General features: G+C 41.7%; 1 protein-coding gene across 2 annotated transcripts; it reads left to right on the top strand.

Moving 5' to 3' along the window:
- The first annotated feature begins 525 nt into the window (after window positions 1-525).
- EGLN3 (egl-9 family hypoxia inducible factor 3) lies at window positions 526-27713 on the top strand. 2 transcript variants are annotated; one of them, XM_025392938.1, is made up of 5 exons: window positions 526-1213; window positions 20367-20486; window positions 22411-22547; window positions 24837-24910; window positions 26030-27713. In XM_025392938.1, the coding sequence occupies exons 1-5, from the start codon at window positions 857-859 to the stop codon at window positions 26059-26061; spliced, it is 720 nt and encodes a 239-aa protein (XP_025248723.1). In that variant the 5' UTR covers window positions 526-856; the 3' UTR covers window positions 26062-27713. The 2 variants fall into 2 exon arrangements, with proteins under 2 accessions (XP_025248723.1, XP_025248724.1); XM_025392939.1 differs by having other exon boundaries at window positions 789-931.

Below are 27713 nucleotides of genomic sequence, written 5' to 3'. Positions count from 1 at the left end.
GCACACAGTAGGGGCTGAGGGAAATATTTGTTAGTGCATTAATTGTAGTTAAAACTAGATACCTCCTAATCTCTCAGTGGCTTGAACTGGGTCAAACAGCAGAGGAATGGGGTAAATAAGGAAAGACACCAGGTAAAGGTAGAACAAGACCACTGCTTAATAAATACATTTGTTTTTGGGGTTATTATTTTGCTCAAAAGTCTATGAGATGACCAGCCCAGAATGTGGCAGTTAATTCCATTTACATTTTCAGTGTGGGATCCAGGTTTTCAAGTTTATTATGTGATTTTATGCAAAACAATATGCAAATCCAGCGCATTCTAAAAATTCAGTCTGTTCTCCAGCCGCTCCCCTGGTCACAAACAACTAAGGTTGGCGCCGGTCTCTTTGGGATCCTTCGCGGAGGGGCAGAGCAGGCGGGGGTGACGGGCCGGGGGGCGGGGGAAGGGGCGGTCTGGGAGGCGGTCCCGGGGCGGGGCCCGTGACGCGCGGACTCGGCCGGCTTAAGGGCCGGACCTCAGCGTCTCCCGGAGTCTGGCCGCAGTCGCGGCAGTGGTGGCTTCCTATCTCCAAAAGGCGCCCTCCGACTCCTGGCGCCGCGCTGCTCGCCGGGCCAGTCCGGAAACAGGTCGTGGAGCCCTGCACCACTCCCGCTGGTTCCCGAACGCGGATCCCTTCTTCTGAGAGTTGCGAGCAACTTTCCCTTGTCCCTGGCGCTGCAGCGGCTCGGGGACCGTGGCAGCCGCAGGTTTCTGAACCCTGGGCCACTCTCCCCGTGCCTCGGCTTCGCGCTCGTGTAGATCGTTCCCTGTCTGGTTGCACGCTGGGGATCCCGGACCTCGATTCTGCGGGCGAGATGCCCCTGGGACACATCATGAGGCTGGACCTGGAGAAAATTGCCCTGGAGTACATCGTGCCCTGTCTGCACGAGGTGGGCTTCTGCTACCTGGACAACTTCCTGGGCGAGGTGGTGGGCGACTGCGTCCTGGAGCGCGTCAAGCAGCTGCACTGCACCGGGGCCCTGCGGGACGGCCAGCTGGCGGGGCCGCGCGCCGGCGTCTCCAAGCGACACCTGCGGGGAGACCAGATCACGTGGATCGGGGGCAACGAGGAGGGCTGCGAGGCCATCAGCTTCCTCTTGTCCCTCATCGACAGGCTGGTCCTTTACTGCGGGAGCCGGCTGGGCAACTACTACGTCAAGGAGAGGTCTAAGGTAGGACGCGCTCGGCGCCCTGCCGCAGCTGCCCCCGCGGGGACGGGAGGCACTCGGAGTCCGTTGTCTGTCGCCTTCCCAGGGCTGCAAGCGAACTTTGTTTTTTAACCAAGAAGTCAGCCTGGTTTGTCTCTACTTGCTGCTTCACCCCACCCCTCGCCCCAGCTCCTCTGAGCGAAAGTCCACGTTAAGGGGCTCAGGTGAATCATGATGATGACCTTCTGTTGACTTTGAAATATTGGCTCTTGTGGGTGACAAAAGCCAGACAAGCTGTGGCTTTGGTCCGCTTTTAAGACAAGAGGTTCTCAAAGATCCAAAGGAGGGAAAGGGTATTAGAAACACTGTGTATCATCTGAGACACAGGTGTCCTTATGATCTTAAATACCTACTTTAAGGCCACCTAATACTGCCCTTCATTGTGGTCAGAAGAGATTTCTACAAAAGCACTCAGAATTCTGGAGGCAGTTGTGATTTCGCCATGTGGCAGTTGGTTTGTGGAGTTGGGCAGGTGTGAAAGGGTAAAACGCTACTTCTGAATGCTGCTTCTGCCCTCTGGGACCCAGCACATTGTTAGACCATCTTCTTGACCGAAAATTCTCTCCTGGTGCTTAGCCCTACACCACCACCTTCCTTTTCCTAACTATCAATTGACAACAAAGTCCACTCAAAACAACCAGTTAAGTGCTCACGAGAGAGTAGTCAAGCACCTCCGGAAAGAAACAGTGTTTTTGTTCACATAGCAGGAAGTGACTCCCTGGGTGGTAATTTATCTTGGAAACACAGGTAGATTGGCAGGAAAACGGGAACATGTAGGTACCGCGATGTTGGTGCATGTACATTACTTTGGGATAGGCTTTCTCAGTCTTTCCTCAAATGATAGTTGAGCCAGTTTTCCAGTGGCAATTCTGAGTGACTTGCGCTTGTCTTATGGTGTGGTCAAGGGACATTCAGAACTATGGAAAACTTTTACTGAAACAGCGAAGCAGAGTATACCATGGCATGAGAGGTACCACTCTCTGACACCTATGTACCACTCTTTGACAATAAATATAGTATTTCTCAAATCAGTCTCAAGACTGATCCTGTCTCAAAACAGACCATTGTTCTCTCCTCTCTCTAGTACACGGAGAGGAACACTCTGAATAAAGGCTAAGTGGTGAGAATTGGAAACGTGTGGGAGTGAAGGGGTGGAGATGGATGAGTGCAGTGGGGAGTCATAGTTTGTTGTACAACTTCCAAGCCAAGAGGCCATGAATAGAGTATCTGAAAGCATCGTTATTAGTGCACCCAAGTAAAGTAAATCTTAGAAGATTCTGCTTTCTAAATTTTACTTTGGGGAAAAAAATTATGTTAGCGGAACTCTGTAGAAGATTGATGTTAAAGTGTTTCTTCACTCTTCTTCCATTGTGTTGGTGGTGGACTAGTCATTTGTCTTTGACTAGTTTGGTTTTTGCATTAAATGACCTTGCTGTCTTCTGTGGTGGGGGTGGGGCGGGGGAGGGGAAGGGTCAGCTTCAGTGTTGCTGAGGTGCTGGTAGTTTTACCTGAAGAGCAGACGGCTTCTTATCGGGTTTTTGAATGTCTCTTGTAAACTCAGGTATTAGGAATTTTTCTTCGCCATCCTAGGAGCTGAATTTGCTCTGAGGGACGTCAGAATTAATTGGTATAGAAAGAGGCCACTGACATTGAAAGTTAAATATTTTTATTTAGCTTTGACTTAATGGATAGGGATAGGATTTCAGACTAGAATTTAACTCAAGTGGAATGAAAAACACTGTGTAAGGGTAAGGGAAAGATCTTGTAGATATGATTCATCAATTTTAGGTTATCTTTTGGGTGGAATGAAAAACTTTTCAGGTGACCCTGTCAGAAGGTGATCATGAGTTGAAAAGAAAATTTATCCTGTCCCACCCCCAGATTTCCAGGTTTACTTTGGCTGGTTTGTCACAAAGCTCCCTGCCCTTTAGATAAATCACCTTTCGATTGGAATATTCCCTGGCCAATTAGAACCAAATGCAAACCAGGCTTGAGCAAACAATTAGTGTAGCTAAATGTTTTTTAAGTGTGCTTTGCTTGTATACAGAAGTCTCCTTAGTGATGTCTTGTGGTCTTGGGTTTCTTGTTTGAAGTTCATTATTAAAGTCATCATATAAACACTTTCCGTTTCTACATGATTTATTTTGGTTTCACCTTAATTTATTCCTTCTTTTTCTTCACTCACTTTTTATCCCTCAACTGAGCTCCTTATTTTGTGCTGCTTTCCAGAGCAGTGACAGAGACCCAGTTTGCTGGTGCATCCTTCACACGTTTTCAAGAAAAACTAAAGTTTTAAATTTATTTATTATTATTATTTTTTGAGACAGAGTCTTGCTCTATCCCAAGGATGTTGTGCAGTGGCGTGATCTTGGCTCACCGCAACCTCCGCCTCCTGGGTTCAAGCGATTCTCCTGCCTCAGACTCCCGCATAGCTGCAACTACAGGAAGGCCACCACACCCAGCTAGTTTTTGTATTTTTAGTAGAGATGGGGTTTCACCATGTTGGCCAGGCTAGTCTCGATCTCTTGACCTCATGATCTGCCCGCCTCAGCCTCCCAAAGTTCTGGGATTACAGGTGTGAGCCACTGTGCTTGATCTTTAACTTTATTTTTAAGTTTTAATTAAGGTTATTTTCAAACACACATAAATATAAGAGGCTAATAAGCCCCCATCACCCAATTTCAACAATTGCCAATATGTACATTTATTTTAGAACAATTGTTTTTTAGCTACTTAAAATTATTTGAGGTTTTGCTTATTCATACACTTACCTAAATTTGGGTTTTTTTTTTTGGTTCTTTGCTGGACTTCGAAAGGTCATTGGATAATATAATATTGTCCTTTATCTCAATGAAGCAATAGCAAAGGCATTGGGAGTAAAACAGAAAGACGCACTGTACCTAAAATTGAAATTGTGGAAGAATATAGAAAGAAATATTAGATGGTTCCGCTTCCTGCCAAGAAAGTGGTTAATGGTCAGAATTTATGTACCTCGTCTTTGCTGGAGAAAATTCCAAGGGTGTTGAAGACCCCTTGGGAAGTGGTTGCTGTAATGTACAGCAGTATGGTGCCCCCTAACTTCACGCGTGATCATTGCTTTCAGGCTAGCAATGGATTTATCTGCTACTCCCTTTTGGAGGTTTTAGACCATATCCAAGATAAATATTGGTCATATTTTGCTCCTTTTTCTTGGCTGCCTAGATCTTGAAAAATGGCTGTTTTCCAGAGAATGTATAATTTTTAGAACCAAAAGTCCTTCTGCTTCAAACAGTTCACTGTAGACTCACTAGTTAGTGACACTAATAATAAGAACTACCTTTTATTGAGCAGTTTGTATTGTCTGGCACTGTGCTAAGCACTTTACAGATGCTATCTTGCTTAATCTTCAGAAACACAGTCTTAAACACATTGAGTGATTAAATACTTTGCCCAAAGTTTCAAAGTCAGTGGTAAGAAACAGTTTAAGTGGGGGCTACCAGCTTAGGCTCAGTGTTACTAACCTTGTGGCTTTAGGCAAGTTGCTTGGTTTACACCAGGTGTAAAATGAGGGGAAATAATGCCTTAAAGCTGCTGGGGGAAGAAGCATTCAATAAGATGATGTATATGAAATTTTTAGCAGCATTCTGAGCCTTCATCAGTGTTTTAAGTCTCCAGAGGGGAAATTTGGGATCCTAACCTAGATTTGTCTAAATCCAGAGGCTGTGTTCTTTCCTTTTATTCTCTCCTACTTCTGACTTTTCATTTATTCAGCAAATGTTTATGGAGTGTTCACCCTGTGTGAACTGTGCAGGGTGATAGTGCAATGATGAACGAATTTATACTTTCGTATACTTCGAATTGTAGGATCATCTCATTCACACTTGACTAATTCTCAGGCTTAAGAAAACCCTCAAACACTGAAGTGGGTCAGTTGAGTACATCTGAAGAGAAAATGGAGTACTGTGCTGATGTTTTCCTACTGTTATTTTTATTTATTTTTTGAGACAGAGTTTTGCTCCTGTTGCACATGTTGGAGTCCAATGGTGCAATCTTGGCCCACCGTAACCTCCGCCTCCCAGGTTCAAGCGATTCTCCTGCCTCAGCCTCCTGAGTAGCTGGGATTACAGGCGTGTACCACTACGCCCGGCTAATTTTGTATTTTTAGTAGAGATGGGGTTTCACCATGTTGGTCAGGCTGTTCTCTAACTCCCGACCTCAGGTGATCCGCCCGCCTTGGTGCCTCCCATCATGCTGGGATTACAGGTGTGAGCCACCGCGCCCTGCCCCTACTGTTATTTTTAGGAAAACATTTATTGATAGGGTTTGTTTGTAGGATTCCTGACCAGACTAGCTCTGGAAGATGACATTGTAAGGACTGCATTGTGAACAGACAGATTGGTCCTCCCCTGGAAACAATAAAGAGGAATGATGAAACAGCAAAACATTTATGAATAAAAGAAGATGTGTTGCAAGGTGGTGTGTTTATTCCTTGCTGTTGAGCAATAACAGTTTTGGCCCACCCTTCTCATGTGAGGTCAGGAATATACATTATTTAATGGAGCTTATCATGGTTGCAAGCTACTTTAAGGGAAAAATGAGATACTGTACTATGAAGTGATCTCTCAGGACCCAAGTGCAAGAAATGCAGCCAGGGTTCTCACAAGCTTAGAGGTATGAACTAGGAACCAGAAAGTCCTTAACATCCAGGACAGCTGGTGTGTTCTTTTCTCAGAAGCCTCATGACCTCCATCTTTGCTTCCCTGCTTTTGCTCTTCATTTCCCCCTCGTTTCAATCCAGCTTTTGCTGCCCTCCCATGCACATGGGCTCAAGATGGCTGCCCCACAATGGCCACCTCAGCCTTTAGTTCCAGATGAGCAGAGACTTGAGTAACATTCCCGAATCCCTATTTTCATTGCCTGGGAGCAAGTCTGATTGTCTCACCTTGGCTCAAGGGACCTATCAGCCATAGTCAGGCACGGTGGGAGGCATGTGGAAACCATGTGTCACAAAGATGGTTGCCAGGGCCCATGAGAGTTAGAGTTTTTAGAGCACAGAGTTGGAGAGCTGGATACCATAAATGGTATCTCTGCAATTAGAATCTTAAAAATCTATCTGTGAATAAGGTATTTTGGGGAGAAGGAGTGTTGAGTTTGAAGCTCTGGATCATCTTTCTGTAAGGATGTAAGGGATTCCTATAAAAGCTTTTGTATTAAAAATAACTTAGCTCCTGGAGGAAGGAAATTACTCCACAGTAATTTACAGAATACAGCCCCACTGACAGTGAAACAAGTCTCTCCAATGGGCAAGTTTTCATGGGGTTTTTTGTCTACTTTGTGAATGACAATTGGAAACAAAGAAGGCAGGGGGGTGTGTGTGTTTAATTTGTAATTTCTTTTGCTCAATTTTGGGCCACTGGCCACTTCACTATAACCTTATCTGCTTCAGTGAAGTGGATAATCAGGGATATCGATTTAATTCATTCCCAGATGACTCAGTGCTGTGCACTGCGGGAGACCTGTCCGTGGATGGGGGAAGGGAGGTGCCGAGTGATTATAAAACCACCTGAAGAACTAAGCTGAGAGTTGAGTGTAGGGTGCAGTGGTTGTCACCAACTCTTTCTCTTTTTCTGGTTAGAAAGTGCACGTTTACACTCATTAGTCATTGTTTTTCTTTGGGTTTTCTCCAATTTCTCTGTTAACTTAAAATGAAGCAACCAGAACAAGTGATCAAAACTATACAGGACGTTAATAATATGGGTTTTTAGGGCTAGAGAGATATTAGAAATCACATCTATCCAATGTCTCAGTCATTCAGCCGTTGTTTTCATATTTGGAGAGATGATATCTCGAGCAGGTCCTTGGGAAGGGATGGGTAAAAGGTACTTTAATAGAGAAGGGGTGGCCCGGTGTGGTGGCTTATGTCTGTAATCCCAGCACTTTGGGAGGTCAAGGCGGGCAGATCACGAGGTCAGGAGTTCCAGACCAGCCTGACCAATGTGGTGAAACCCCATTTCTACTAAAAATACAAAAACTAGCCAGGCATGGTGGTTTGTGCCTGTAATCTCAGCTACTCAGGAGACTGAGGCAGGAGGAGTGCTTGAACCCGGGAGGTGGAGCTTGCAGTGAGCCAAGATTGCACCATTGCACTCCAGCCTCTGTGACAGAGCGAGACTCTGTCTCAAAAAAAAAAAAATAAAAAATAATAATAATAATAATTAAAAAAAAAATAGAGAAGGGGCTACACTGGCTGGGGTTGGTCCATGAGTCAGATAGACTGGGCCCAGGGTCAGTAGGTTAATTCAGTGGCATCACCATTTTATTTGGGAATTTTAAATATAATTCTGACTGCAAATCGATAAACACCCTTAGGTGGAGTTTATGCAAGCCTGTCTCTGCATTAGGCTTTGGAGTATCATGAATTATTTCCCTTTCTAACCTTTCTGTTTCAGCTCAAGCAAAACTGGTAAAATTTTTCCTGATTCCTGAATCTGGCTGGAAAAACTTGTAACTTCATAAGTAACAAACAGCCCTCCATTTTATGACCCTATCCCAAGAACACACCATGTGTGAAAGACTTCTCTGAGGAAGCTTAAAGGTCAGGGTGCAGTTCTACCCAACCTCTGATGAGCAGAGTTTAAGCACCCCCAGCATATTGTGTATTTCAGGATAAAGCTGGGAAGGTTGCTCACCTGCGGGCCACGTTTGGTTTGGCAAGGCCTCTGCTTTTGACCCAACTTTGCAGTCGTAGGTAAATTAAATTACATTTTGATCTGTGCCCACTGAAGACCAAGGAGTAGCTTGCAGGTTACCATTATGGAGAAGGTTATTAATTTTTTGTTAATTATTACGGCAACAGACTCGACAATTCCTTGGTAGCAGCACTTTGTAGCTGTTAACTAATATTGCTCTAAGAAACGGGTGTCGCTTTTCTCTAGTGTTTGTCAAATGCACATGTTCTGACAGTAATGATAGTTCAGATGTATTTTGCTGGGCATCTGCCAGGGGTGCCCAGCGGGTAGCTGAATCCAGAGGCACTGGAATTGTAAATACAACAGACAAATCATTTTATGATGCCAGACTAAGGAGTTCAGCTTTGGCAGCTTGCCAGGAGCCGTTGATTTGGCCCAGATTCCGTGCTATGTGTCTGTTTGCCAAGCAAGATTAGTTGTCTTGGTTAATTATACATAGAATTTGTACCCCCTTTCTCTCGATTATTTCCATCTTAAACCAGTATGACACTTGCTTTAATTTTGCATCTTGTTTCGATATTGATTTGTGAGTGAGTTTCTGTCCCTGTTTTTGGTGAGTCTGTAGTGACTACATGTTTTCCTGCCCTGGTCCCAACACAATCCCAGCCTTACAGACCCTGGGTTTGCTGGTGTATAATGCAGGCTTTCAGATCTTGTATTGGATTCATTTGGTACCTTGTTACTTAGTGTTCTCCGTGTTCAGTACAGTGTCAATACCGCCTTATTAGATCAAGCTAATTTTTGATTCTTTAGAAGGTACAATGATTCTCAAGTTCTGGAGTACATGTGCCTATCTCATATTAAACATTATTTTTTCTTTCCAAAATGAGGCCAAAATACTTACTGTTGCTATACAAAAATAATTCCAGAATATAAAGAATCAAATAATATGATAGTAACCTCAATTCTTTGTCAGTGGGAAGAAGACAAAATGAAAAACTCAATTCCAGGTGTCAGTAACATCTCTTTTTTATTCTAATATGAGAACCTGAAGTTGTTTTGAAGTTGTCAGGATAATTGCATTTGAGCATTGCTTGGAAGCTGTAAGGATATACTGTTTGGGACAGTTTGTACATCTTAAGGAGCTTGCTGTGTGTTCTCCGGACACTGAGAACAAAGATTCAGCCCATGCCCTCCCTCTAGCTTCCCTCTCATTTCTACTCATCTATCTGGTCATACCTGAGGGACCATCATTCAGAAATCTCAATGCCACCCACATGACTGATGAGTCCTTTTTTTGGGAAGGGAAATGACTTCTTTAATGTTCATATTGTTTTGCAGGTTAAACTGAATGACTGGAGTGGAATAAATAAAACCCCTTTTACTTATTTTTATAGAGATGGGGTTTTGCCATGTTGCCCAGGCCTCCCAAAGTGCTGAAACTACAGGTGTGAGCCACCAGGCCAGGCCAACAAAACCCCTTTTAAACACAAAATATTGAAGACTCAGGCAAGAACATGCAGTATTGCTCGTGAAGGGCCTATTGTGCTTGTTTTGTTTAGTTTTGCTTTTTAGGTTCACTACAGAACCTCAAGTTGTCTTTTTTTTTAAACTAAATTTTCATCCCTTTCTTAGTAGAAAAATCCTTGAGTGGGGAATTTTTTTAAAAGTAACTTGCTGTAACCATAAATCACTTGCCGTTGGTTCTTGTTCTCCCTGTAATCCATTTTATGTACTTTAGCTAGAGTGTAGTAGTCCCAAACCCAATTCTAATCATGTCGTCTCCGTGCTTAAAACAAAATAATCCAAAAATCCAATCATGTTCTTTCTTCATTATCTACTGTACAACACTGTAAAGACTGTAAACTTAGCCAGCGTTGACAGCCCTCTATATCTGACCACATCTGACCTTTCTACACTTACTTTCCCACCACTGCCTTCCTTTCCTCCCAGTCCCTGAAATGCCAGAAACTAACTTGCCAGGCATAATGAGCTTCCCCATTGTCTCCCACTCATCAAAAATCCATCTCTACCGCCTTCTAGTACCTGTTCCCTGAAGTCTTCCCTTCTGCTCCCCAGAACTCTGCTGGCTCAATCCAGGCTGCGCAGTTCCTGGGTTTGTTGGGCTGTTTATGCTGCCCACCGTGTGCTCAGAAATTCCCTGAATGCAGAGACTGTTACGCTTTGTATCTACTTTTAGTGCCTAGAACAGTCCCTTATACTTCATAGGTGCTTGTTGGCTTAATTTCATCTTCAGAAGGAACTTTGATTTTGATGGATATTTGAGTGTTAAAAAAAAAGCTAGAATTTTTTTTGGGGGGGTGGGGGGAAATGATGGGGGAAGATGGGTGGCTGCAGCTCGGTCTCTAATTTGATGCCTAAGTATTTAAATATTTTATTAGAGTGACATGTTATGTGAGACCATCTCAAAGGAGGAGCTTAGCTTTGTTAAGTTTTTTTTCCCTCAGTTTCGAAATCCTAGGCTTCACCCTAGAAATACCTGAGTCACACCTGGATCCTGGCAGCTCATACCTACAGGTCTGGCTCAGAGATGCCAGGGTCATGAGGCTTAGGACCCCAGGTTCTGGTCCTAGCTCAGCCCCTGGCAAGTTTCATGGTCTTCCATTTCTACTTCTTTATGGTTGAGTTAGATATTTGTTTTCATTTTTGAACTTAAATTTGGTCAGCACCTACCACTTGACACTAGGATGGACACTTCAGATTTTATTTCGTCTTCCTATGGTCTTGGGCAAGTCAGTTCTCTGAGCCCACTTTCATCATCTGTGACATAGGCACAATAATACTGTATGTCTACCTCTAGGATTATAAGGCATTAAAATTGAGATGACATTTCCATTTGAGAAGGAAAATAGTTGCTTTCAGTGCCTCTTATTTGATTCCTGGAGAGAGTAGACTCGCACCAACATTCAACCCCAGCGCTGATATGACAGTAATCCTCAGAGGCAGAGGCCCACACAAAACAGCAATGCTAGAAAGTTACAATTGGAAAGTTTCCTGCCAGCTTCAGGAATGACACTGCAAAGCTGGTGCCAGAAACTGCCAGAGTCATTCTCCTCATTACTGCTCTACCCACCCACTTTCAGCTCCCCAAATTAATTAGTGCAGTTGACTAATTCCTCTTTACCTTTATCATTTAGGGTGAGGCACTGCACAAAAACTCTTGACTTTGCCATATACGGCCGTTGTTCTCTGTGGTCCCTGGATAAGAAGCATCACCATTATCTGGAAACATGCAGCAAAGTCAAATGCTTCAGCTTCTCCCCAAACCTCCTGAGTTGGAAATTCACACGTTCTCCAGCTGATCTCATACATGCTAAAGTTTGAGAACCATTGAGTAAAGTTAATGCATTAAGAAGAGATTAGATAGGGACGGTGGCGTATCTTCCTACAGTTTCCTTGTTAACAAGAAAGTCAGACGTCAGTTGATCAGACTTTAGATTATTTATTGCTAAAACTAAAAACCAAAAAACAGATTTTTAGTTCACTTGGGAAATCTTTGAGAAAAATCTACGTGTTGAAACACACACATTTATAGCCTATTATTTGTACCAATATATTTAATTTTCCAGAACCAGAATTGAAGCAAATTTTGGAACCAATTCCCTCCTGTTATGGTGAACGGAGGTGAATGTCTGGCCTTTGGCAAGACAACTGCATTTGAGACCCATGTGGGCCCTGCAGGGGCTACAGAGAGTTTTTGGTGGGCTTGAGGTTGACCTGCACTGGGAATAACCAAAGCAAAGACAAGACAACTTGTACAAGTGTCAATTTTCTTGGCCTCTTGCCTTTGTTAAAATTCCCCCTTTGGACCTTTGAGTTTACAGACTGAATACCAAGCATACTCTTTTAAAAAATATTCTTGCAATTTTTTGTATTTTGTGATTTTTCTGTCACTCCGGAAGGGTGATAGGCAAGGATGAGGTAGATGGGGTCAAATATTTCAAGTAGAACCAAAGATCTTAGTTCCCTCAAAAATGAGGTGGGGGTGAATTTGCCAATGTTAGACATTAGATAAACTGAGTTGGTAAAGCATGACTTAAGACCTCGCACTCTTCAGCCAGACCGACTGGGTTCAAAAAGGCAACTTACCCAAGCTGTCTGTGCCTCCATTTCCTCATCTGTAAAATGGAGATAATGTTCCTACCTCATGCGGTTGTTAGGAAGTGTGAAGGAGGGTCCGATTTGTGAAGCACACAGAACAGTGTCGGGCACATAGTAAACTCTATACAAATGTTTGTTTAGTAAATAAATATAGCCACTGAATTTCATGAGTTCTAATCTACGCCGACTTGCTGTGTGTCCTTTTTTTCATTCAGCAGATCTGTTTTTCCAAGTGCCGAAATGCATATGTAGGTTTCTCCTGTTTTAAGATGATTGTTTCAAGGCATTTTTCATGATGTTTTGATTGGTAACTTCATTTTTTGGTATATTATCCATTAATAAAGTCTTGTCTTACCAATTATTTTGAGTTATGGATTCTTTAAGTATTTTAGGATTAAGTTCAGATGAAAATTTCAAATACTCCATTCTCCGATGGGCCTGCAGTCACAAGTATTCCTTGTCTCTGTTATGCTCAAAGCCTTTAGAGAGCCATAGGTGATGTTTTATTGTTCTGATAAGGCTGTTTTCTCATATCAAGTTGAATATTATGTTTCTCTAAAGAAATAACCTGTGATAACTTCTAGGTCCATAGGGTAACTTCTAGGGTTAATGACTTCAACCAAGGACTTGTGAGCAGTGTGACTCAGGGCACACACTGCTGCTCACCTTCCCAGTAACCAGGAAATTAAACAAGGTATGTGCAAAATGCCACCAGGCTACATGAATTCTCAGGAAACAGCAGCTGTTAATATTTGGGGAAAGGCAGCAGAAAGGAAATGGTTAAATGCGTCTCGATGTCCTTATCCCTGGGCTGGACTGACCTTTGCTGATTTTATAATTGTGAGGAAGCCTGGTTGAAAACATTTCTCTGGTGACTGGGGTAGCGATGGGGGAGGGGGATGGTTCCCAATGTCCGTTCCCAGCTTAGGCTGCCTGGCGGTGTGCTCGGGTGTGGGCTGGCTGCCACCCTCACGCAGCGCACGTAGCCCTGTCACTCAGCCATCACCCTGCTGGCTTAGAGCCAGTCCTCCACGGGAAGGGCGGCCTGCCCAAACCCAAACACCCTGTATTAATATGGCGATGTCGCCGGGCCTGTTTACTGTGCCTAATTGCATGGGCTCTGGCTGAATCCCCTCCAAGGAGAAGAATTAACCACAATGCAGAAAGGAATGACAATAGTCTCTTAGCCTGGTCTCTGAGCCTTTCAGTGGCTTCTTGGGGGAGGGTGATTCACTCAGAAGGTCGTGCATGAAGTGCGGGATCTCCTGGAATAGAATCTCATCCAGCACAGTTCAACTTTAGAGGCCTTAGAACCCCCTGGACTTTTGTGCAGACTTCTATGTGTGCATGCATATTTCTTACATCCTTTTAGTGTAAGAATCTCAAAGGGCTATTGTGCCTGGTAGAACGATCATCACTGACCCAGGAGAACTAGATGGATGCTTCCAGTCTCTGGGTAGTTAATGATCCTGAAGCTAGGACCAAGTTCATCTGAGGACAGGTTTTAAAGTGAAGATGGTAAATTGTCTGCTATTCAGGCACGGTGCTCTCGCCTGACCAGGAGGGCGTGGGCAGACCCACTTCACTAAAGCAACCAAGAGTTGGTTATTACTTCTTATTTTTTATTTTCAGAAGTTCTGAAGTTTCTACAGTATTAGAAAATTCAGGTGTAGGTGTATGATGACTGTTATTCTACCTTGGGAGGGAGGTCATGTGTAGTGTTCTGGGTAAGTAGGTTCTGCGAGAGGAATTATTTTTAGTGTGGATTTAGGACAAATGAGGAAGGCAGAAGTAGTCTGCATTGTGGAAATAGAGTAGTAAAAAATATTTTCATGAATAATTTGGGGTGTATTGAAAGGATTACCTACCTGACAGAGATTTGTCTGGTATTCTGAATCTTCCAAATGGTCTGGTGAGATGGTGAAGCTTTGGGAAGGTGAACATGGTGGCTGGACATGGCTTGTGTTATGGCCCACCAAAAGTGTATTTTCTCTTTCCCCCTCATTTCGTTAAATCAGTCTGTAACTAGAGGCACTGGAAATCAGGAAATAGAATAGCTAGGCTTGCTCTTAACCAACAACAAAGATAACCAGCAAGATGCCAAGATAACTGATGACAGTTTACACAAAATTTCCTACCTTTCTAAGAGCTCACGTTAGCTACAACTATTTTCTTCATGCCTGTCTAGGTGAAGTTTGAATGCATAAAAATTCTAAAGCACTTTTAATACTTACTAGTTAGCACTGCTTCATCATCACATTGAGACCTTTTTTGTCCAATTCTGTATAAAGGATAAATCCAACTGGCAGCAAATGTGAACTTTGTGTCAGTGACATTTTCTTAAAACTTGGAGAAAGCTTTGCATAGTTGCCATCGTCTTGTAAAGAGGCCCTGCGAACATTGTTCTGTAGGAATTTAATTTATTTGACAAGAGTAGATCCCACAAAATGTCCTTGAAGATCACATATCCCTGGACAAGGGAGATGATAGAAGGCTAAAGTAGTAATTCCAGTTTGCTCTTCATGTCCTCCAGATTTAAGTGGCAAATAATTTTTTGAGTTCTTTTCTCTTACTGCTTGTCAGAGCCAAGTGGAAAATAATGGAATTGGACATTTTGGCTTAATTTGTCTTTAGATTTTTTTTTTTTTTAATAAAACTTGTAAAGAGCATGTCTCTTTCAGGTTTTTTTTTCTCACTCCAGCCTTTCCTCCAGTATGCCTGCATATAGCAGTTTGAATACCTAAAGGGTTTTTCGGTTTTTCTTTCTTTTTAAATAGGAGAATTTCAGTTTTAGAGCTGTCACTAGCACATATAGTGCCTTTGTTCCAGTTACTAATCCCCTTTCTTCTCCCTCAGATGAATTACCAAATGGGGCCCCTACTGCAGCAGGGTGCCTTGATGAAGGCAGGACCTAAAGTATGTGATCATGGGGATGCCCTGCTCACTGGCTGCAGTGAAGGTGTGTGTTAAAATATGTGCTGAACATAAACCCCCCAGAAAAATAGCCCTGGAAGTGCAGCCTTTAGCTCCTCTACCCACAGCTGACTAAAAACATTGGCAAGTTTGTCACCTAGGCTGTTGTCACCCGAATATAAATGAGACCCATTTCTGGCCAGAAACCTCAGCTATCGCATTCTACATTGTGATGAGTTGCTTGGCTGTTTTACCAAGCAAAAGAAGGTGCATGGTCTCATGTATTTCTTCCCAACTCTTATTTATTTATTTACTTATTTATATTTTTTGAGACAGAGTCTCGCTCTGTCACCCAGGTAGGAGTGCAGTGGTGCGATCTCGGCTCACTGCAACCTCCGCCTCCCAGGTTCAAGTGATTCTCCTGCCTCAGCCTCCTGAGTAGCTGGGATTACAGGTGCGCCCCACCATGCCCGGCTAATTTTTGTATTTTTAGTAGAGACAGGGTTTCACCATGTTGGTCAGGCTGGTCTTGAACTCCTGACATTGTGATCCACACACCTTGGCCTCCCAAAGTGCAGGGATTACTGCGCCCAGCCCCCAACTCTTTACACATCTAGTTGTCTGTGTCGTCGTACCTTATGGTGAAGAAGGGAAGGATCCTGGGTCTCTGTTGCTCTGTACTGGGTGGACATGGGGGAAGGACTTGATGGAGCGAGGTATGAGGATGCAATTGGAATGTGGATGGCATTAAGGATGAGGCATTGTCTTTGGACAGGATGTGTTTGAGTCTGGTGGAGACAGATGGGGAAGGTGCCCACTCAGCAGCTGTCTCAAAGTAGCTTCACTTCTTGGAAGGCCTCACACAGTGATCTCAAAATATAGCCTGATATATATGTATATGTATATGTATTTATATATGTGTATATATTTTATATATATGTATTTATAGCCCTGATTAAAAAGTTGGGATCAACAATATTCAGGAGAGTTTACATAAAAATCTGATCACCTGCTACTCTCATAAAATCGGAAGATTTGCGCTCTTTGAAAGTAACAGCAAGTCCCCTCAGTGTAGGTGGCATAACACACACTCCAGAGTTCTGACTCATGTAGACCTGATTGGCTTCAATCATTTGTTACTGGCAAACATCAAAAGCTATTTTAGTTTGCCAGTCCTGGATTCAAAACTACAAAACACTTAAGTAGAATTGGATCTCTGAAGAAGAGACATTCTACAGCTTCAGTTGAGGGGAAGACAAACATAACACATCATCTTTAAAAATAGCTAACATTTATTAAGCACTTTGTGTGCCAGGCCATGCACTAAGCATTTTGCGTGGATTATCTCCTTGAGTCTTCATAAACCCATTTCACAGATGAATAAACCAAGGTGTAAATAAGTTAAATGCAGATTTTCCCGTACTTAGGTTGCATTTTATTTAAAGTACGCTTTGCTCGAGACCCTGCTTACTTCGAAATGAATCCTCACAGAGGTTGGCTGGTATTTCTGCTTGGCAGCTAGAGGGGATCTAGCATTTGTCGGCAGATCAGAATACTAGTTTAAAGCTCCTTCAACCACATAGTTTGTTTTTTTTTTTTAACCACATAGTTTTGAAATCATGCTATGCTCAACAAATCTTAAACAATGGATTTTCATTTATTGCAAATTTTGCAAATAAAATGAGATGTAATTAATACTTTAATTTGGTAGGTTAAATTTTGTATAAAATGCCACTTTATTATAACTTGTTCAAGATTGAGTCATACTAGCGAATCTGTCTCACATCATGAGCAATTTAAAATACATTTCTATGAAAATACATGTTGTAACTGTTAGTAGAGAAGTGGTAAGTCTAACCGCAGGGTGGGTGTACCCCCTTCTTACCTGTGGGTCTGAAAAAATGATCGGCATTGCTGAGTGGATGGTGGAGGTCACTGATGCTGTTTTTGAAGTGGCTTTTATATGCGGTCAAGCTGCGGTTGATGGCATTCAGGAGCATTCTGTTTAGGCATTGGAATGGAAATCCTGGACTTTTATTTTTCAACTTTACCTTTGGACTTGATGAGATAGGTGTTTTTTGTTTGTTTGTTTTGTTTTGTTTTTAATGAAGTCAGCTTACTGGTAACTCTTACCAGAACCACTGTTTTCTTTTCCACCTGTGGCATTTGGGGACCACATTTTTATACTGGGTTTTGACTGTTATGGTTCTATATATCTGTGTATATATTCAAAGAATACATACACATTTCTTGTCTGGACATGGCTGCATACGTGTCTAGAGCACATATTCTGGTCTAGAGCCAGCCTGGGCCTGCCTGATTCACCTCTCCACTCATTTCTTATTGCTACAGAGCTAAGGAGAGGCCTCTGGGAATGGGGATGGTGGGAGGTGGGGTGGGTACACTGTATAATGTCAGTGGACGGAACGGTAAATGTGTAGGGGGACACGTGGATTTAGCAGCATATCCAAGAATAGAACTATAGGACTATACTGTATTGGCTGCTGGAGATGACACTAAAGTGTTAAACTTCTGTAAATTTCAAATATTAATCTAGTCAGGAAGTTTTAGAAAATAAAAAAGCCTGTACTAAAGTAGGCATCCTCTTGACATGTGTCAGTTTATTGCTTGGCATGTTTGTTATATGATCATTAAATTGTTCTGGCCCGTTCTTTTAACAATACAGCATTGAAGACTTCTCTTCTGTTAAACACTAAATCCCTTCCCCGGCTTGATGAGGTTTAGATAGCAACTCAGTTGGACGGATCTGCTTCCGGAGTTTGTTACTGCCCCGTGCACAAATTGGCACAGAAGTGAATGGCTAGTTATTGAAGTCAGGCTTGCTTCTTGGTGCATCCTTAGCCTCATGGTTTTAGACCCTGTCAAAGACGAGCAAATAGTTGGGAATGTGCCCAAGCAAAGACCCATCTCCTATGGCACTCATCCAGAAAACACACTGATAAAATTGGCCGAATGTAGCCTCAACTGGCCCACTGATGCTTGAAATGATTTCCTTCCATTGTTTCCAACTTGATGCATGTGGTTTCTGGAACCAGGAGAGAGGGTGAATATTCACTCTGGCCAGAAAAATTATCTCTGTTCCTCTCCCTTAAGCAGATACTTTGCTGACATGTAGGGGTTTTGTCCTAATAGTAAGTCCTCTGGAATTGGCTCTTTGTCTCTGTGTGTTTTATAGATGCAGCATTTAGTAGAGGGTGTACTTTTGTGAGTTTGTATCCATCTTTTTTTTTTTTTTTTTTCCAATATTTTAATCTGAGCTGAGTTCTGAGGCAGAGAAACACTCCTTAATGACCTGAAGAACGATGTTGCTTTTTCAAGGGTTGATGCTTAGATCAAGTCTTAGATCTTCTTGGGCCTTTGACAGATGTGTAACCCAATCCCCTCTTTATAGGAAAGAGACAGCCTGGGATCACAGTTAGTTGCAGAGTGAACTATGGTAGGCATCCAGACCACTGACCTTTTCCTTAGAGAAGAGCTGTTTCAGCATATAAGATTATAGCATTGATGTCGTACTTTTTCTTTTCAGACACACTCAGTGGGGGGAGCGTGAGATAATAGTGAATCCAGCCTGTAATTGTTTGTGGCTTAAGCGACTTTCATTATTGGCTCTGTGGTGGCTCTTATAATCCTAATAGCTGCTTCCAGGGGTGGGTAATTCTTTAGTCATTATAGGTGACTTTATTTATCTCTTCTTCTCTTGCTAGGCCCTTCAATTCTGTTTGCTACCAATCACCCTTCCTCAAGCCATGCTTTGCTTAGTGGTACCTTCATTTGTTAAACCTTTATTGCTGATGTTGCCTCACAGTTTCACCTTCTGAAAGATGCTCAAGCTAACAGCCTAACTTGAGCTCTAAGGATGACATTGCATTGACATTTTCATGTTCAAAGGCAGGATATGGGGATTGTTTGCTGCATGAGGATATGAAGTTTGAGAGAGATGGTGATTTAAGATTTAAAATTGTTGTGAAGTCAAGTTACTATTCAGCCTTATTGTCGATCTGGTATGCACGATCTAGTATGCAAGGTGTGTGATGCCTAGTTCCATGTCATAGGAGCAGTAGTTTCATGCTACTATTGAGAGTGACTCGGCAGCCACGTTCAAGTTGATTCATTGAACCACTAGCCCATTAGCTTGGGGCTGTACTCAAATGGTCATTTTACCGATGAAGCAATGCTGCCATTTATCAGGAAATCTATGGACTGGATCCTTACATGTATGTTTGAAGATAGGTCTTTTAAAATGACAGAAATAGCTATTGATCTTGGTAAAACGTGAATTTACTCTTTAGAGAAAGAGCCATTCACTAGTTCATTGATTTATTTATCACATTTTAGATGGATACCTTCTATATGTCAGGCACTGTCCTAGGTGCTAAGAATACATCAGTGAGTAGAATAGGAAAAAAATTCCCTGTTCTAATCTTATGTTGTTGGTTCCAATATTTTCCTTGCACCTACTGCATCCCTATAAAAAATATTGTTAAAACATGGCAGTATCCTGTGAAGAAAAGAACTGGCTTTCTATACTTTGCCTTCTTCCCTCTCCCCACTCTCTGTTACAGTTTTTCCCATGGAACAATTAGAGGTTTGTTTTCTCTAATAGTAATTTTCAGTAGGATTTTTGGTATGGCTTTCTACTTTATTCCTCCACCTGATTGATACAGGTAGCAGTTAGACAAAGAGAGCTTCAGATTATCACCTGATTTGATAATTATTAGGAAGAAGACATGCATTAAGAAACACATATTAAGATACATGCATGGCTTTTTTCCTGAAAGGAATCTCCCTGTATTGTCTTTGTTAACAAGTTAGGGCGTGGCTTCCTATTGATCTTCCTCTGTTCCTTCTATCCTAAGCATTTTATTGAGTAAGCCTGACCTTTTCCTCCTTTGGTGATTGGTTCTGTCACTTTGTGTATGCAAGTACCTTTAGCCATTGTTCTGAAACAGTGTGAGTGATTCAGGGGCACTTGCTAAACAGTCATAATCCTTAAGCTCCACACCTAGTGACTCTGATTTTGTAGGTCTAGTATGGGAAACTAGAAACTGCTTTTCCAAAAAGGAGTATTGAAGAAAGGCAGGGCATCCAAATAGGTTATGCAAATAGGGCATGTAGTTAGGTTACTTTAAGAAAGACTGTATAAAATGTTCTAGAACTTTGGGAATATTGTTGAACTACTTTCTACTGGACAGAGCCATAGTATGACCTGGCCATTACTCTTATGCACAGAAGGGTCCAAATTTATGTACCATACATGAAATTAAGAAGCCAGCAACTACCTGTAAATGTCACATAGCACCCAAGGAGACTGTGTTACTTATCTGCTCACCAGTGGGAGGAGAAGATTGTCTGTCTCAGCTTTGTTAACCAGCTTTCTTGGGATTTCTCCATAGGCAATGGTGGCTTGCTATCCGGGAAATGGAACAGGTTATGTTCGCCATGTGGACAACCCCAACGGTGATGGTCGCTGCATCACCTGCATCTACTATCTGAACAAGAATTGGGATGCCAAGGTACTCTTGAATAATGGGAGTAGAGTGTGGGGTTAAAAACTATAGGAAAATGATTCAGATAACTTAGAGGAGAGTTTATATTGGGTTCATAGTTGCCCTATCTCCCACTGATGAAACATTTCTATTTCCACTTCATAACCTCCTGCGACAGTGGAATTAGTACTAAAGTTGTTAAGAAGAAAATAATGAAGTTAATTTGGAGGGGGATAGGTAGGGTGATTATTAACCCTACCTCAGAGAAGGGTGGTTGATGAAGAGAAGGTAATTTGATATTAGAATTAATGATTAATTTTTTTCAGTTTAAATCAGAGTTGCTCTGACTCTCAATGCGGAATAAGATGTACACTTTTCCCTCCCAGAAGCAGCATTGGGAAAGTTCCACAAAAATAGAACTGTAGGATATAAAACCATCCCCAAGAGAGATTTCCCACACAGTCCTCTCCCTCAGGGTGATATGTCTCGTTGATGGCTGCTTGCCATGGCTTACTATGGTTTGTGAATGCCAAAGGCTTTGTGGCTTATTTTTGTGTTATAGAACTTATAGATAGATGGAGATATGAAGCCTGGTTCCATGCTTACAGACATTTGTGTGGACTCTGTATGCTTTCCGAAAGTTAAGAATGATTTAGGAGTCTGGCAAGTCAGATAACTTTTCAAGCTTATTTGGCTTTTGAACCTTCTGCATCTCCATTTCCTGTTCATTAGGCAAATACTGGCTGTCATAAAGCAATAATATTTTATCCAGAGTCAGAAAAACGAAACTTGGGAAACCAGTGAAAAGGCCTATCTCTTCTCCCTGTTTGGTAACATCTCTGGAATACATTGGTAACATGACTGGAATACATCCATTAGGTCTTCTTTAAAATCTTGAGAGGTGCTAATAGAGACAAGAGAATAAAGTTATCAGATTGGTAATGACAAATTGGAAGGTCTGCAATCATTCAACAAATATTTGAGTTCCTGCTAGTGTCAGTCATTGTATTATGAAGAAACATTGATGTGTGAGGCCTGAACTCTACACTGAATAATGTTATTCTAGTAGGATGAAATAGGTTGACATGTAAAAGAAAAAGTAATTCAAGGAAAAGAGTGATATATGTCATAAAAGGTGCAGATTAGGTGGTCTGAGAGTTCAGAATAAAGAGCATGTAACTTCCAACTAACGAGGTCAGATAGGAGTTAAGGGAATTCAGAAGAGCTGTAAATTCTAATTGAAGGGGAAATTACCTGTGATGATTTTCTTAGAAAGTTGTTAATGGTTAGATGGAACCATGTGAAATTGCTGGGTATTTTTTTAAAGTCAAAAACACTCAAATTTTAGCAAATCTGTATGATTCAATCTAAGAGTACTCTGTTTTACGTCCATGGGCTTTATGACTGTGGGGGGCGGTGGGAATGCTTTTTTTGGTTTAAGGTGAATAAGGAGATATCTCTAGCCAAGTTTGGTATAAAATTTGGTACAAAGTGGCCAGGTGTGGTGGCTCATGCCCATAATCCCAGCACTTTAGGAGGCCCAGGTGGGTGGATGACCTGAGGTCGGGGGTTCGAGACCAGCCTGACCAACATGGGGGAAACCCCATCTCTACTAAAAATACAAAATTAGCTGGGCATAGTGGCACATGCCTGTAATCCCAGCTACTCAGGAGGCTGAGGCAAGAGAATTGCTTGAACCAGGGAGGTGGAGTTGCAGTGAAACGAGATCATGCCATTGCACTTCAGCCTGGGCAACAAGAGTGAAACTCCATCTCAAAAAAAAAAAAAAAAAAAAAATTTGTACAAAGTATGAGGTTGAAGTAAAAATCTGGGGTACCATGCATTTGGAGTGGTAGTTAGCAGATGGCATGTTTCTAAATGGGGCTGAAATATGGTTGTCGATAAACTACATGAGAGGTAAGAAGTAATCCCCCTTCTTTGTGTCTTTAAGCTACATGGTGGGATCCTGCGGATATTTCCAGAGGGGAAATCATTCATAGCAGATGTGGAGCCCATTTTTGACAGACTCCTGTTCTTCTGGTCAGATCGCAGGAACCCACACGAAGTGCAGCCTTCTTACGCAACCAGGTAATAGCCGGAGCCATGATTCCTCTTCCGGAGTTCGTTGTATAAACCCTAGTTCCAGAGAACTCTCTAAATGTGTCCTGTGCATGTAGGGGATTGATCACACCCCATAGCTGATAGCAAACTTGTTTGGAGTCTACAAAAATTAAAGGGGAGGCTTTGCATTCTTTAGCATACCAAAGCTAACCTCAGTTTGAAAGTACTATTAACAAGTTGTTTTCTATTAGGTGAGCATATTGGATTCCAATTTCTCAAGAGTATTTTTCTCTTCTCTCCGTTCCTCCTTTCTCTTACCTCTCTTTCCCTTTTTAAAAAAAACCTATGCCTAGAGAATGTTGGCTGTCACATATCAGGAATTCTGTCTGGTTACTTTGGATGAGTTTACAAGCCACTAGTTGCAAGCAGAGAAAGAACCTGGAGAAAAGAAAGAGTAATTTGTTTTGACTTTCTCTTTTTGTCTATTCCTTGGTTTGAAATTGGCTTGGGCTTGCTGTATCCATGGTCCAACAGTTGAATGTTTTATTAATCTTTATGTGCACATGAAGATTCTCAGAGTAGCTGAGCACCTTAGTATTGTTTAGGACCAATTTAGACAATCTTGATAAAAATCTTCATTCTCAATTGTGCTTCTTACTTACCTTTGTCTGTGTCTAAAGCAATAAACCAGGCAGCATTGGAGGGCTACGGAGTGCAGCTTATACTGAGACTAGCATTCAGGGGCGGGAGGAGAGAGTTTTGATAGGATGATAATTAAACCCTGACAAGCCTAATTAAATTAAGATCACATGTGTCCTCCCGAAATCACACAGCTTAGCCCTAAACCCAGTTACATATTAACTGCCACATTGGAATGTCTTCTAGATGAGCAGGGAACGAATTCTACCACTGAAGTCAGCTTTTGTGTTTTATGGGGTATGTAACTAAACCCTGTTGTTTGTGGCAGAAGCCTTTGGTTATTCCCCAGTATCATGATGACTGGCCTTACAGGGAAGACATTAGCAAATGTTGATGAGAAGTCCTTGAAAAAAACTCAAGTGCTGTAGAAATTTCAGTAGCTAACAATCATTACAAAATGAAACTTTAAAAAAAACCAAGTATGAAATGGCTCCCATTACAGTCTATCCAATGAATGGGATAAAGCAAATTAGTGGGGGATGCAGTAGAAAGCTCTGGGGCATTATTATTATTCAATTGCAATTTTGCCTCAATGTCCAAAACTAAAGAAAGCAAGCCAAGAGTTTTAAACATACTGTGATTTACATAAGTCGTTTTTCAAAGCTTCACTCAAATGTCATCTCTCCTCTATATTCTCGCTACCAACTTGGGTCTCCCAGTCTTTAGCAGAATGACTCCCTTCTAGTCCTTTCTGTAGAGACCATGTTTACCTGTTACATTATTGCAAAATCACCTGTCTCCCCTACTTTGAGCCTGAGATCACAGAGGAAGATCTGATCACAGGGTCATTTGAATTCCTAATGCCCAAGAAAATTTCTGGCACATACCTGGAATTCCTTATGCATTTTATTACACTGAAATAGAATTAAAACCAGAGAAGTTAATTTTAAATTAAAATCAGGGTAGACAGGCCGGGCACAGTGGATCACACATGTAATTCCATGTGTGAATTGGCAGGCCGAGGCGGGCAGGCCAAGAGATCGAGACCATCCTGGTCAACATGGTGAAACCCCATCTCTACTAAAAATACAAAAATTAGCTCGATGTGGTAGCGTGCACCTGTGGTCCCAGCTACTTGGGAGGCAGAGGCAGGGGAATCGCTTGAACCTGGGAGATCGTGCTTCTGCCTGGCAACAGAGTAAGACTCCATCTCAAAAAAAATAAAAAAATAAAAAAATAAAAAAAATTGGCTGGACGCAACGGCTCACGCCCGTAATCCCAGCACTTTGGGAGGCCAAGGCAGGCGGATCACAAGGTCAGGAGATCAAGACCATCCTGGCTAACATGGTGAAACCCCGTCTCTACTAAAAATATAAAAAATTAGCCGGGCGTGGTGGTGGCCGCCTGTAGTCCCAGCTACTCGGGAGGCTGAGGCAGGAGAACCTGGGAGGCAGAGCTTGGAGTGAGCCAAGATTGCGCCACTGCACTCCAGCATTGGCGACAGAGCGAGGCTCCATCTCAAAAAAAAGAAATAAATAAAATAAAAAATAAAAAAAATTAGAGTAGACTTACAATAATATGGAAAACTTTAAAAGTTTTAATGTGAGATTTATAGGACATTTGTGTTTTTAGTAGTAGTATTAAACCTCTTTCCTTATATCTGCTTATCTTTCACAGATATGCTATGACTGTCTGGTACTTTGATGCTGAAGAAAGGGCAGAAGCCAAAAAGAAATTCAGGAATTTAACTAGTATGTATTTGATAATTTTCTGTGACTTTTGATCAAGTTAATCCTTGACTTTTATTCAATTTTATATATTTTTAAACATGCTCTGTTCAATCTGTTACAGCCTAACTTTATATATAATGACATCTTGATGGGTTTGATCCTGAAACCTTGGCCTCAGGGCTCTTAGAAAAATCAGAAACAATGCAAGGGGCTTCCCCTGAGAATGCCCACTGAATGTATGATGGTTTATGATAGATGGGAAATAGTTAACTTTTTCTTATTAGTGTTAACCAGTCAAATGTAACATTAAATTTTGCCCATGATTTTTGGCATATTGCAAAGGAAATGTAATGGAACCCAGTTATGATGGCAAAATTTATTATATTGGGTGAGACTGTGACTCTCAGTATAACAGCAGGGCTCATGTAATATAAACTGAATATAACATATTCCTATCCCATATAGCTCATATAACTATTCCTAATATAACATATTCCTATCCCATATAACTCATATAACTATATAAACTCATATAACTATTTCTATCCCATCCAACCAGTATTAGAAGGCAGCATTTCCCAAAATATGTTGCATTAAAACACAAATCCTGCCAAGTTGGTAAATTCCTGGTCCCAGAAATGTGGGAAATGTTGCATACTGTATGCCTGTCTTAAAGAGTCACAGTGCTCACTAGCATATTAAATTAAGGCTCTAAGAGATCCTGCGGTAAGGACACATATATAATATTGCCTAGCCCATAGCCCATTTGGACTGTATACCTCTCAAATACCAAAGTGGTCTCCAAATTGCACCCAGGATATCTGTTTGTTTTCTCTTCCAGATGGCCTCCACTGCTTAACTCTGATATGTGAGTGAGGCCACATTTCATACAACTTATGCTCAACACATTAGCCCAAGAGGCCAATGCTGGATGTAAACCCAAAGTTCCTTCACAATCTGTGAGGCATATGGGAAAGATCCCATTGCAAAGTCAAGAGAGGATCCTTTTGCAGAGCTCTATTAGGAGGCTTATATAAGATGGGAAGTGTTTACTGGAGGCTTTTTGGTGACATCTGTGACATAAAACTCATCAGAGCTGACTCCATACCCTCTTTATTCTCCTTTCTATCCCCAACCCAGGGAAAACTGAATCTGCCCTCACTGAAGACTGACCGTGCTCTGAAATCCGCTGGCCTTGTTCATTTTAGTAATGGTTCCTGAATTCTCTTAAATTCTTTGAGATCCAAAGATGGCCTCTTCAGTGACAACAATCTCCCTGCTACTTCTTGCATCCTTCACATCCCTGTCTTGTGTGTGGTACTTCATGTTTTCTTGCCAAGACTGTTGATCTTCAGATATTCTTTGCCAGATGAACTCATTTGCTAACTCCAGAAATTCCTGCAGACTTCCTACTCGGCCAGCGGTTGAACTGATAGATTCGGTAATACTGACTGTCAAGAGAAGAGCCTAGGAGCATAGCGAGGGAATGAACCTTACTTGCACTTTATGTATACTTCCTGATTTGAAAGGAGGAGGTTTGTAAAGAAAAAAATGGAGGGGGTAGATGCCACAGAGAGGCATCATGGAAGTCTTAACAGCAGGAAACAGAGAAATCTGTGTCATCTGAACAATTTCCAGATGTTCTTAATCCAGGGCTGTTGGGCTTTCTGGAGAATTATCACAACCTAATGACATTAATACCTCTAGAAAGGGCTGCTGTCAGAGTGAACAATTTATAAGTGTCCCATGGGGCAGACACTCCTTTTTTCCCAGTCGTGCAACCTGGATTTTCTGCCTCAGCCCCATTTTGCTGAAAATAATGACTTTCTGAATAAAGATGGCAACACAATTTTTTCTCCATTTTCAGTTCTTAGAAAAACTAAAAAACTAGATATTAGTTGTTTTGGTTGCTTTGTTGGAATGGAATTTGAATTTAAATCAAAGGAAAAATATCTCCCTGGTAGTTTTGTGTTAACCTCTGATAACTATGGAAAGAGCTAGGTCTACTGATATACAATAAACATGTGTGCATCTTGAACAATTTGAGAGGGGAGGTGGAGTTGGAAATGTGGGTGTTCCTGTTTTTTTTTTTTTTTTTTCAGTTTTCCTTTTTAATGAGCTCACCCTTTAACACAATAAAAAACAGGGTGCTGTATTTTAAAAAAGGAAATGGAAATAAAAAAAATCTCAAAGCTATTTGAGTTCTTGTCTGTCCCTAGCAGCCTTTCTTCGCCCACTTGGCTCTCCAGATCCGCTGTGGTTGGCAGTATGGCCAGAATCATGGAATTTGCTAGAACTGTGGAAGCTTCTACTCCTGCAGTAAGCACAGATCGCATTGCCTCAATAACTCGGTATTGAGCACGTATTTTACAAAAGCTACTTTTCTTAGTTTTCAGTACTACTTTCATGTTTTAAAAATCCCTTTAATTTCTTGCTTGAAAATCCCATGAACATTAAAGAGCCAGAAATATTTTCCTTTGTTATGTACGGATATATATATATAGTCTTCCAAGATAGAAGTTTACTTTTTCCTCTTCTGGTTTTGGAAAATTTCCAGATAAGATATGTCACCATTCATTCTCATGACTGCTGTATTTTGTTGTATGGTAATAGTTACCACCTTCTAAATCACTACGTAATTTACTTATTTATTATGTTTATTGTCTTGTATCCTTTCTCTAGAGTGTAAGCACAATAAAGACAGGAATTTTGTGTATTTTTAACCAATGCAATATACTCTCAGCACCTAAAATAGTGCCTGGAACATAGTAAGGGCTCAGTAAATACTTGTTGAATAAACTCAATCTCCTACATTAGCATTCTA

The sequence above is a fragment of the Theropithecus gelada genome, chromosome 7b (assembly GCF_003255815.1).
Source record: "Theropithecus gelada isolate Dixy chromosome 7b, Tgel_1.0, whole genome shotgun sequence".
NCBI lineage: Eukaryota > Metazoa > Chordata > Mammalia > Primates > Cercopithecidae > Theropithecus > Theropithecus gelada.
Note: the sequence above shows the minus strand (reverse complement) of the source record. Positions and strands in the feature narration are given on the sequence as shown.

Bases quoted from the DNA above. Each gene is read 5' to 3' on its own strand.
- EGLN3 (XM_025392938.1), top strand. From the start codon at position 857: ATGCCCCTGGGACACATCATGAGGCTGGACCTGGAGAAAATTGCCCTG. The intron at 1,214-20,366 runs GTAGGACGCGCT...ATTTCTCCATAG, and splicing joins ACGTCAAGGAGAGGTCTAAG to GCAATGGTGGCTTGCTATCC. The intron at 22,548-24,836 runs GTAATAGCCGGA...TATCTTTCACAG, and splicing joins CAGCCTTCTTACGCAACCAG to ATATGCTATGACTGTCTGGT.